At 43.1% G+C, this 12,633-nt stretch overlaps 1 protein-coding gene across 3 annotated transcripts in view; it reads right to left on the reverse strand.

The window, feature by feature from the left end:
* The window catches only part of ADAMTS20 (ADAM metallopeptidase with thrombospondin type 1 motif 20), an 88,852-nt gene extending 78,688 nt beyond the window's left edge, over window positions 1-10,164 (reverse strand). For all 3 annotated transcript variants that reach the window (XR_009745946.1, XM_061467785.1, XM_061467784.1), the window contains exons 1-2: window positions 9,944-10,164; window positions 9,292-9,638 (exon numbers count right to left, since the gene is read on the reverse strand). Coding sequence is in view for 2 of the 3 variants with exons in the window: in XM_061467785.1 (XP_061323769.1) it covers window positions 9,292-9,638; window positions 9,944-10,034 (438 nt within the window). In the remaining variant the exon portion in view is untranslated. The remainder of the gene's footprint in view (window positions 1-9,291; window positions 9,639-9,943) is intronic.
* Window positions 10,165-12,633: the final 2,469 nt, after the last annotated feature.

Consider the following 12,633-nt stretch of genomic DNA (forward strand, 5'->3'; position numbering starts at 1 on the left):
AGTAGAAGTGGAGTACAAAATTGAAAACAGTCTCTTACACATCATAAATAAGTGGTCCAAAGAGGGAGTGCTACTCAGGACTCTGCATATGCCTAGATTTGAGGAAATTTATGAGAAAACCCACATGAGAAAGATTATTTATTTCTTGGATTTAAAATACTCTGGATGTTAGACACTTTATATTAAATCAAGGTTCAATGGATCAACACAGCTACTCACTATATATGGCATGTCTTAGCGCTTTAAAGTGGCTTAGAACTGAATAGTCTTAATCAATGCATTTGCTCTGTTCCAAGAGTAGTAGAAATAAACATTGCAGAAGTTATGGTTAAAGTATGCACCATACCCACATACAAATTATATCTTTGTGTATAATGGCAACTTCATAAAAAACATGGAAACCATAAGGGATATATAGCAGGCTTCAGAAACATGGAATTAATCTTAATATGTCCAACAGCAAAATTGGAAAGGTTTCAGAAAAATGCTAAAGAACAAAGTTCTGGAAAACACAACTCAACTGGCAGACTCATCCCAGGTAAGCTCCACTCCTGTGCTCAAGTATTTTTCATGCCCTTATGGTATGGCTTCTTAACTCAAACTCAAAAACCTGCAAGTAGCTTATAGCAAGAATACTTTCATGGTCAAAGTAAATCACTAAATCCCTTCCTTTATAATATTCTCTTTTTCCCCTCTCCTCCCTCCCCATTGTGTAAGTTCAAACCTCTTCAGAATCATGTGAGGCCTTCACCTTTTTCTTCCTGCTCCACTGTTGCAATGTTTTCTAGTGAAAGCCTTAAGAAGCATAGCATAGTTACTGAAGAAAAAGGTACTAAAGGTTATCTGATCATGGTACACTTACAACATCCAGAATATATATTCCAGATCTATATATTTATGATATTTCAGAAATATCATTTCTGAAATATTATACCATATATATTTCAGAATATATATTTCTGATAGAGGATAGTTCAGTTAGAAACAAGAGGCAGTGGTTGTGAGCTAATGTATTAATTAAAACTGGAACTAATATAATAGAAATAGGAAAATAGTAATAAAATAACAAATATACTAGCTAAGCAGCAGGGAAGAAATATCTAGCAATGAATAAGTATTTCCTGGTGGAACACCTCTGCAGAAGTGACTGAAAGCAATATACTTTAAGTTCTTCAAGAAATGGAATAAAATGCTGAACAGCTATTACAGGAGAAAAAAAAACTTTCATTTTAAGTGTAACTATGGTCTAAACACCTCTTCTTGCAAATTCTGTCATGTTAAGATTTCATGAGCAGAGTGTAATCACACCTTTAGCACACCTAATCACACCTTGACCAGAACTGATGAGGAATCCACTTATGCTCAGAAATGTCCCAGTGTGGAAAAGCACCTAATCACTGGTTAAGTAAAATTACAGAATTCCAGACTGGAATGTAAATCCCACATAAACTCCTAAAGCAATTTTACCCATTTGTATATTTGGCTCACATCCAATCTAGCCATACTGATAACTGTAGCAGTGGATCCAGCATCCTTACTACCAAGTTACTTTCATTCAGGAACACACACACACGAAAACCCAAACAAACATATTTCCATATTTTCCTTTTGCATAATGCATAGGGGAAAGAATATCCTTGCAGGAAGTGTAAAATACCTGGCATTAGGTATTCAGAACATCACTTTGTGAGGCTATTCTAGGCAAGAAAGTCAGACTGAAACCTAGTAAAAATGGTATTCCTGGAGTTTCTAAATACAGATGTAACAACAGACTGGCTACATAGCAGAGTTATTTGGGAGAATGTTGCAGTAACAATCTCAAAGACAGCTGGAAAGAGTTCATGGCAATTACCAAGAGTCACAGGAGTGGAAGGGAGAGAGAGAGGCAATTTAATTATTTTTACCTTTATATACAATTCACAATAAATGAACTAGACAAGTCAATTAAAAATTATGCATAGATATATACATGGAGATTTCATTATGGAAAAGGCAGCTATTCTGCAATGCCTGTTGAAACTGCTTAAACAAAATGCATATATACATAAATGGTGGTAGACGCAGTGGTGGCAAATGGCATCACATGTAGTTAGTGACCAGTCACTAGTGGTGCCTCTCAAGGCTCAGTGTTAGGGCCAGTGTCGTTTAGTACCCTCACTGATGATCTGGATGAAGGGATTGAGTGCACCCTCAGTAAATTGGCAGACAACACCAAATTGGCTGGGATTGTTGATCTGCTGAAGGACAGAAAGGATCTGCAGAGGGATCTGGACAGGCTGGATCAATGGGCTGTGGCCAGTGGTATGAGGCTCAAGAGGGCAAAGTGCCGGGTCCTGCATTTGGGCCACATAATCCCATGCAACACTACAGACTTGGGGAAGAGTGGCTGGAAAGCTGCTTGGTGGTAAAGGACCTGGGGGTGCTGACTGACAGCAACTGAACAGGAGCCAGCTTGTGCCCAGACTGCCAAGAAGGCCAGCAGCATCCTGTATCAGAAACAGTGTGGCCAGCAGGGCCAGGGCAGTGATCATCCCCCTGTACTCGGACTGGTGAGGCTGCTTCTTGAATCCTGTGTTCCATTCTGGGCCCCTCACTACAAGAAACACATTGAGGTGCTACAGTGGGCTCCAGAGAAGGGCAACAAAGCTGGTATAGCATCTGGAGAGTAAGTCTTATGAGGACTGGCTGAGGGACCTCGGGTTGTTTAGTCTGAAGAGAATGCTCAGGGGGGACCTTATCACCCTATACAATTACCTGAAAGGAGGTTGTAATGAGGTGGGGGTTGGTCTCTTCCCCCAAATAAGAAGTGATAGAACAAGAGGTAACAGCCTCAAGCTGCACCAGGGGAGGTTTAGATTAGATATTAGGGAAAACTTCACAGAGAGGGTGATCAGGTATTGGAACAGGCTGCCCAGGGCAGTGGCAGAAGTGTTCAAAAACTGTGTAGATGAGGCCCTCAGTGACATGGTTTAGTGGTGGTCTTGGCAGTCCCAGGGTCATGGTTGAACTTGATGATCTTAAAGGTCTTTTCCAACCGAGCTGATTCTATGATAAAGGAGATTTTTGTTTGGTTGGGGGGTTCTGGGAGGGAGGGAGTTGTTGGCTTTGATTTCTGGTTTTTAGGTTTGGGCATTTTTAACATCATCGAGCAAACTGTTCTCACAGAACACAGACCTAGGGGTTCCATATGCTTAATCCTGTAGGAAACTCCATCATATAATCTTGTGTCTCAGTAAATGTCAAGCAAATTTACATTTGCAACTTATCTCTCTTTAAAGAGAACTTCCTAGCTTTGATGTTTTTAAGTACATGCAGAACCGCCTTTCTCTTTTACTGGGAGATGAATAGCTCCATAAAGTCCTTTTAAACTCACATGTGCCATCAGGCAGTTATCACTTAAGTATACGCAAACCGTGGTGAGATTTTCACCTGGTTTAGTCAACCAAACAGTAAGGTATCTTGAGCACTTTTGTCAGTATGCGTATACCCAGAAGGTATGAACTGTTCTCAGTGTCTGACTTTGCTACCATAACCTATTTTCTACATGACTGTATGTCTGAAATGGAAAGACAACCGAGACTATCACTGACACATTATCTTATGTGAGAAGCCTATTTATTCCCCAAGAGTACAAAGTTTCCCCAAGATCCATGATGGCTAACTGTTGACTACTACCTGGGGCTGGAAGCATTAACTTAAGACCAAAAAAAAAAAAAACCCAGCAAAAACAAACACACCATTTTGCACTCAACTTCAGTAATTTAGCTCACCTAGTCACAGCAAAGGGCCCCTATCACTCCTGTTCATGTACCTTCTGTTATACCATATATATATATATGCTTACATATATACATAAAGTAAATCCAAATCCAACTTCCCGTGGCTGCCCACAGCTTTCCAGAATTCACCTAAGTCACAAAGCCAAAATGGCAAAAAAAGAATGTGGCTCTATAAAGGCAGCAGTTACAAACAGGCTGCAGCCATCAAAATTTTACCAGATAAATTTATGTGGTAAACAGAAGGTACTCAATCGTCTTCCAGGGAAGGCAGCCACCAGACACAGGATGTGTGCAAAAGGCAGCCCAGTGACAACTAAGCTTCCTTCACATAAAAGGTGACATAAGCATGTCCTAGTCTGTTTAACAAACAATTCATGCAGAATTACCAGTCAGAAGTCAGACATAGGCAGATCCTAATGCTTCCCACAGACATTTTCTGTGCCAAACCCTTCAGCTGCACAATTCACAACCCCATGCATTTTATCAATTTGCAATTACCATCTGTATTTCTTGATCTGTGCTGGTCCATGTGTAAAAGCACAGTCTCTATGGAAATACTTTCTGGAAAAACAGAGGTGTAAACAGCTTGGGGAAAATGTACTGTGGATGTTTCAGGTTTTTGGTAACAGCTGCAGAGGGGGCCTAAGCTGTTTTACTGTTTTATAACAAATAGCATGGTGAACAGAGATTTTGCCAAGACAGGTAGAAACTGACTCAAGGATACAGGATCATGTTCCAATAAATTCAAGTGTTATGGTCTACTCTCAGATGTATACGAAAAAGACATCTAGTGCCTCTATGTGAGAAAACAAAGCTAAAGAGAGGCCACTTAGCAATATTAAAGATATGTGACATTCATTCTGTGACCAGCAGAGCTAGGCTAGGAAGACTTCAGACACCTCTTACTGAGAAGATGCCTGATCAAGTGTTACAGAAGTGAAAATATTTAAAACTTGGTCCTGCTTGTGAGAATACATATTAAGAAAAAGTCAACAGCAAAACAAACCAAAGTAAATGGGATAAAAATCATAAATGAAGTTAAGTCAAGAGCAAATAAAAAAAATAACCAGGAAAGAAAGCAGAAAAAAATATAAAGGAAAAAGAATCAAATGAGGCAATCAAGCACAAGTATCTTTATCTAGACCTTTTCCATGCAGAGAAGGTAGAGTTCAGCCAACTTCCTGATCCTTTTTTGTTCTGTTAAGCTACAAAAACAACAGCAAAAAAGAGAGAACATTTTATCTTTTCTTTGCAAAGTAAAAACAAAAATAACACAGCACTGAATTTGACTGTTCTATTGCAGAGATTCAGGGCTGGAGTCTCACCTATATGACAAATGAAACCAGAACTATTAAGTGGAAGTCATCACATCAGCCAGCCAGCAGCAATAGGACTTACTCTGCCCAAACAAGAATTGATTGTCTTTAGTTGACATTTTAAAATTATCTTTTCCTTATTAGCTTATGATGGACTCTGGATTAAGATTAAAATGTATAAAAACATGTGTGGCTTATGGCGATTCATAAGTTTACAAACATAACCCAAATGCTGAAGAATAATTAGCTTTTCAGACTTAGAAGGTAACTTATTTGAAATGGCAGCCCATGAGTTAAAACATTATGTCAAAGTAAGCATATCTTCCAGTTACAAGTGTTAAAGCTTTAAACTACAGTGGTTTTCCAAAGAATTCATTGAAGTTATTAGTGCCAAGCAGCACAGAACTGAGCAGTAAATATCTGGAGTCTTTTACATGTACTAGATCTCCACAAGAAACCAGATGCTCGCTATGCTAGCACTAGCTTCTAGCAAGTTGTTTGGGGCTTTTTTAACCAAACAGTTAAAAACTACATTTCATTAAAATAAATGCTAGGACTACCTACTTTTCCTTAAAAGGAACCACTGCATTCACACATAGTAGCAGGCAGAACTGTTTTCAAAATCTCTCACAAAGGTGATCCACTGACCCATATTCATAAGAAAATAAACACAACCTCTTGTACTGAGGAAATTCTGAAGATCCACAGCCAGGTTCATATTTCTGCCATTTTCCTGACAAAAGTAAGCTTGAAGTGCAGTAAAGGAACATTACCAATGGGTTTTCTTGAGCTCCCAAGGAAGGAATTTGTCATGCAGACCTTGTTATGCTCCAGAAGCTACCTGAGAACAAAGCAGTCTTGCCCTCCTGGACTGCAGAAAGCTGATAGCTATCAAAACCATGCAAGAAGAGATTTGTGTATCTTCCCGCTCCTAACTTTTGCCAGTCAGTGAACATGTGAAATTGCTCTACACAGCAAAGACTGTACACCCAAAAGATGTGCATTTCCTCCTTTCTTAGCTTCCCCTCTCTCACAGTAGTCACATAAAACACCTTTGGCATTAGGCTCACAAAATTTTGAGTCAGCTCACAAAAACTGACTTTAACTATCCTCAGCATCAGTCACATTCCTGACCTCCAAGAAAGAATATCAGGCTTCTCAAAGGACTAAATAAACTGTTTTTATAGCATTCACTCAGGACTAGAAAAACATACATTAATTTAAATAAAGGTTCTTTCTTCAGGCAGGGGCCTGGTAAGAACCGAAGGCTCATTCTAGTTATAAATGGTGATAGCTCCCTCACTTTAAGATACTTTATTTACTGGTATTTGCTTGTATTTGTCAATGAACTTGTAAGCCATATGTTCTCAAAAGTTAAATGATTTTTTAATTTAGTTTTTACCTCTTTAATTTTGCTGACTGGATGACATTTGAGAGGTCTCTTTAGTCTACATGCACCCAAGGACATCCTCAGCAGATTTCGTTTCGCATGTTTGTAAGAAGCTATAAGTGACTAATGCAGTAAAAGCATTGATACAGAACTTAGGAAAATAAAAAGTGAAATAAAAGTATGAATTTTCAGAAGTTACTCTAAAGATGCTTCTATGTGATCAGATGCTCAACTAGGCACCCAGGCCATCACACCAAATGACCTTCTGTCTTTGACAGCACCCCAAACTTCCCTAATTACACACTCCCTCCTTGCAATTACTACAGACTCCTTGCTGACCTTCTAACCTCCCTTTGCCATTTGCACCCCTGAACCTAGGGCATGCTCTGAAATGTAACACAACACAACTGCATACAGGGTGTCAGGAGCCATTAAGCAATGCTCTGCGGGTACTCTGGGTTATACATGCTCTTGGCACACTCAGAAAAAGGCTTAACTGAGAGCGAAAAGGGAAAGCAGAGCTTGAGGGGGAGAACACACTCAAAACTGAGAATGCAAAAAAAGAAAAGGAACTTGGGAAACAGGCTTTGAAGGAAGGCAGTGGAGAGCTTGGGGATAGATGCGTACAGGATAAAATGAACATAAGTACCTGGCTTAACTTCAGATCACACAGGCACATCTTTGAAGTAACCTGTTAAATTCCACTGTCAAACTCCCTGTACCTTTTTATCTAAGTCCAAGTCCTTTTTTGTCCTCCCTAGCTTTTACAGCATTGGTCTACTGCAACTGCTCTATATATGCAAAGCTGGAAGGGAAAATTAGATACCTAACAGTTGAAAGCAATCTCTTGTATTTTAATTTCTGTATGTCAAGCTCAAGTCCAGCACTGAGGAAAATGGATCCTACAAAGTGAAGAGATTTTACTTAAAAAAAAAAATAAATAAAAATACAGGGCTACCACGCCACTCGCATGGTTTCTGCTGTCTCACATAGTAAATAGTATCCTACCTCAGCAACAGTTACACTTAATTCTTTGTATTCATGAGGCATGGTGCTGTTCAATAAAAGAGCAATAACTCAATAGCTTATTTTTGCAGGTACATTTGTTGTATGCACAAAACTACAGAATCCTTAAAACCTTGAGAAAAAGTATCTAAGTTTTGTGGGTAGTCCTGCCTGAAGAGGGGAATGCATTCAGGGAGGACAAGATCTCTCAGGAAAATCCCACTAGTCCTCCATCTCCTTCCTTTCACATCCATTCTTCTCTCAACTCAAAAAAACCGCTGTCTCCCTGGCAGTCACATGAGGAGTATAACATTTACTTTGAATCCATAGGATGACAAAGAACACTATGCTGAAGGCTCTGAGCCAGGCTGGAGGATATGCTGTGCAGATACAGGCAACCAGCTGGCTATGACTGCCACATCATCCCCCCACAATCCCTCCCTGGGGAACCATAAGCATGTCCCACAAAAAAAATGCACCAGTACCCATGCAAGGCTCTGCTTCCTCTTCCAAAAACCTCACCAGCCTCATTAATGAGGGGTAAGCAGCCACAACACTGGGTATGCTACATGCCCTCCACAAGGTTGCATCTGCCTGGGCAGAAAGTCAAATGAGCAGTGAAGGTCCCGAGCGCACTGGGACAGCAAGGTCTTGGCTGGTGGCTCAGACTAGGCTCTCTGTCAGCCACACAACAACTAAGGACATCAAGTCCAGCTGGAAGTGGCAGTGAAAGTCCTCTTTTCACCATGTGCATCACTTTCTTTTAATACACATTACACCCTCCTGCACACATCCAGCCAACTCCATTCTATTTTCTATATGCCACTAGAAAGAGACTAGAATGGAAAGTTGCATTCTTTCCACTTCCCAAAAATAAAGTCTTACACCTTTACTTTTCTGTGTGACTGCAAGAAACTTGGAACAACCTCAATGTAAATTCACAGTAATATTTAAAACACCATATTTTTACAGTATGCATGTCACACATGCTCATTCTCAGCATGTCAACAGTGATGTGGTAAAGCAGTAGGTATTAGTCTTCTTGGTCCTACACACAAAACTGTAAGATTTAGCAATACACTACAACTGTTCTGTGCTACTAACAGTTGTGTGCTACTATTTCTCCATTATAACTTTGGAAGAATGCTACATAAGAATGCTATCAAGGGATAAGTAAAGAATGTATATTGATGCAGTTTTGATTTGTTTGATAAATTCAGTTCTTCAGAAGCATTTTATAGATACACTCCCACTTAAGTTGGCAGGAAGCTTCCCATTCACTTTTAACAGAAACGTGATTAGAGAGCACCACTACACACTAATACACAATACTACACAACACACCTCTACAGCACTGCTGAAAGCAGAGGAAGAAAAATATCAACACTAGTTCTTCTCTCTCCATCTCAAGCCCCATTATTCATCACTCATAACCACAAAGTATCTATAAAGCCACAAACACATAACTGATGCTGACTAACGGCATCATTTTATCTAAACAATAGCTTACTGTGTTTCTGAAGCATGCTTTTTCCTCTGCTATAAAGCTCTTGGTGTCAGGAGTTACATCAACCAATTCTATTACAGGCCAGCAATAGATCCTTTGAAAGCAGCATTTGTATATCCCACCAAAAAGTATCATCATGACAGCAAGCTGCTGATGCCAAGATATTTTATGACCAACTACTTGGAGTGATGCCCGAGAATTTCCAGCTTAGCTCTGTGGCAAAGTCATCCCATTACATTTCTTTCAGGGAAGAGAATATGAATGGAGACACGAGGCAGTAACCAACATGCTTACCAAGCCACCACAGATGCTGAAGACAGCCATGTGCGTCTCCTGCGCATTGACATGACCACGGTAGAAACAGTGGCGCAAATCAGGGGAGGACTGCTTCTGCGGGGCCCCTACGTGCACCACAGTGTACTGAGCAGCAACAAAGCCCGCATCAGCACTCAGGTTGAGCTGGAAGACCTGCCCGTATGCACTGAGCTGGTAATGAGTTCGGAAAGCAACGGGCTCCAGGGGTGCCTCCAAGCTCCTTTTTCTCCTGCTGAAGTGATGCGTGTGAGGGAAGACTTCTCCAAACTCATTCACTCGGACAGGTGTGATGATTTCATAGGAGGAGAGCTGCTTCACTAAGGTCTCTGCAACAGAGAGCAAGAGACTCAGCCTTGTGGATCAGCACACCAGGAACCTCCGCACGGCTCCCGGCGCTGCACTAGCCAGGGGTGCAGTGACAGGAGAGGGCAGTGAGGGCTGCCTCCAGCACACCCAGCGACAGCCCGCTTCAGCCGCCCCGGCCCTGCCACCCCCATCGGCCGCCCCGCTTCCCGCCCCGCGAGGAAACGCTCCCTCCTGCCCGCCCGCGGCTGCTGCCCCGCAGGGCACAGCGCCTGCCGCAGGGCCAAGACCCCCGGGGCAGTCGCCGCCTTTGTTGCCGCTTGTTTACCTTGTCCCGGGTGGAAGCGGACTCCCCGAGCCTCAGCGACGAGCGGGGAGAGGAGGCACACCAGACCCGCCAGCCACCTCGCCACACGCATGGCTCGCTCCGCGGCGGGCGTGCCCGCAGCGCCCCCGGGCCGCTGCCTCAGCAGCCGTCGGCCGCCCGGGCAGACGCCGCATCGCGCGGTTCCTCCATGCTCCCCACCTCACTGTCCCGCTCCCTCCGCGCTTCCCTCACACGGGAAGCCGCCCCTCGCTCCCCCTGCTCCCAGCCCCGCGCCCCCAGCTCGCTCTCTGCCGCCGAGGTGGGCGGCCCTTCCCGCCCTTCCCTCCGCCTCCCTTGCCCCTGCCCCGCCGCGGGCGGGAGGGGAGAAGGTGCCCAGCTACCCTCAGGAGGGGACCATCCCCGCACCAGCACCAGCACTTCAGAGCGGGCTCCGGCGCCCGGCCCTCCCCGGGGCAGGACCTGGCCAATGGCGGAGGGCAGTCCCGGTGCACCGCCTCTCCCCTTCTCACCGCTCGCCCTGGCCGGGCCCACAGCAGCGGCGGAGCCGGCAGGAGGAGGCTGGTGGGATTCGGCGCCTCCTCGCGCTGGCTGTCACCCCTTGTCTGGCGGCAGAGCTCGAGGGAGGTGTCATTTAAGAGAAAAAATGGACTTTGGGGAAGCCTGGCAATGCCGAATTCGCCCTGAGGAGCGCAAAGGCAGAGCTGCGAGGTCCGGGGGTGTCCCCTCGCTCACGGGCACCCGCCGGTCACTGTCCCCTGCAGGTCGGCTCCAGGGTGAAGGCGCTTCCACACACAGCTTCGCGGGAAGAAGATCAAGGCCGGGTCTGACACCATGGTGTCGACAGACTGGGCTTGTTTTGTTTGAACACGGGGTCCCCCGCTAGGTTATTCTGTGCGGGCAAAGTCTCCATAGAACTGCTTGTACCAGCACTTGGGGAGCCCTGCATCCCTTACATAAAGCCTGTGGATTATCAGCCTTACCTAACACGGGTTGTTAGGAGGCCGTGCTCTGACAGGTGCTGAGCAAGTACAGTGATTGCTTTTTAGGAAAAGTAAGGAGTCCTGGAACTTGTTTTAATGCATTTTAATTTTCAGTTATTTGGTCCTCAAATCTAGTTCTTATAGCTTAAATAAACCTACATTGAATCACCACACAATCATAGAACGGTTTGGGTTGGAAGGGACCTTAAGATGTTTTAAGTGTCCAAGGCCAGGTTGGACAGGGCTTTGAGCAACCTGGTCTAGTGGAAGGTGTCCCTGACCATGGCAAGGGGCTTGGAACTGAATGAGCTTTAAGGTCCCTTCCAACCCAAATCGTTCTGTGATTTTATGATTCGATGAACTTAAGAAGTGATAACCTCTTTACTGTATGGCTGGAGGGAACAGCGTGCACAAGTAGACCTGAGCTCATCCCTCCTCTTCCTCTGATCTTATTGTGGTACTAGAGGAGTTAGTGGACACTGTCAAAGGCAAAATGACCTCAAGGATGGCCTTTGAGCTTGAAGTGCCTTTGTCTTAAGGCTGTTTCATCATCTGACTTGCCTGTTATTTTAGGAATCTCGTGAGATAGAAACGAGTGGGAGAAAACATGTTTTCTTCTGAAATGTGGGAATGAGCTGTTCAGGCTTTGAATGAAGGTGACAAGAACCTTCACTGCTAGAGCAAAGTCTGATATTCTCTGTCAGTGTTCAGCATTGTAGAAGAGATGTCTGGATTGTTCCAAAGCATAGTCGTATCCACCAAAATCTTGAGAATATGAAGTCTTCTAGGGAATACTGAGTTGTCTTCTTGAATACTCTGAAGATGGCAGCTGTCAGATGCATATTAAACTGTTTCTCTATGTGGGTCACAGATAAGCACTGTTACATGACATGAAACAAATATTTGAGATCTGAAGGCTTCTGCAAAGTGAGAACAAACGAAAAGCCTATGTTTCCGAATACCATGAATATCAAAGTAATCCAACAAGAAGCAGGAATTCCAAACTATTTCTTTTAAACTGCCTACACTGGAGAATACTGACCGTGACATGTAAACAAAACTCCAGTTCTCAGCATTGGGTAGTGAGAAAGACAGGAGGTGGGTGGAGAGAGCTTCATCCTCACCATCACAGAAGCATGAAGATACAGTATCCCAAGATATCAGTATTCCAGTTGCGGAAAACTAACCCATGGGGTACTCGCATAGAGGTAGAGCAAAGTTTAATGATGAATGCTTTTATTTTACTGACTGTAGTAAAATGCATGAATAATGGGAAGAAATTAAAGGAGCAATTGTTGCACATGCCTGAGATTTCTCCAGCAAATAAGAATTAGCCCCTTTTTAAATCTCGCTTGTTGAAACAGTACAGAGTGCAGCAAGTTACCTCCTTCCTTAGTCAACTGAAACGGCTTGTCAGTGATTATGTAAATGGGCACTAGTTCATTAAGCATAAGCAAATATCAACTGATTAAGATGTGATGTTTCACTTATGATTTGCAAAATTATTTTTCAAATAAGTCAGCAGAAGTATTAAGCATTGGGAAAGTCAGAGTTCAATGTTCTCACTTGAAGCACAAAGCTTCATGGTAGCCCACTTCAAAGCAAGTATCAGCAGATGACACAATTTTTTAACAATTTGTGCATACATTTATGTATGTATTTCCAATATTTTAGAAAAGACAACATTTACTTCAAAATTTGAATATTTTC

The sequence above is a fragment of the Pezoporus flaviventris genome, unplaced genomic scaffold (assembly GCF_033815535.1).
Source record: "Pezoporus flaviventris isolate CSIRO_AGI_PZ_B2104156 unplaced genomic scaffold, CSIRO_AGI_Pfla_v1 ptg000045l, whole genome shotgun sequence".
Classification (NCBI taxonomy): domain Eukaryota; kingdom Metazoa; phylum Chordata; class Aves; order Psittaciformes; family Psittacidae; genus Pezoporus; species Pezoporus flaviventris.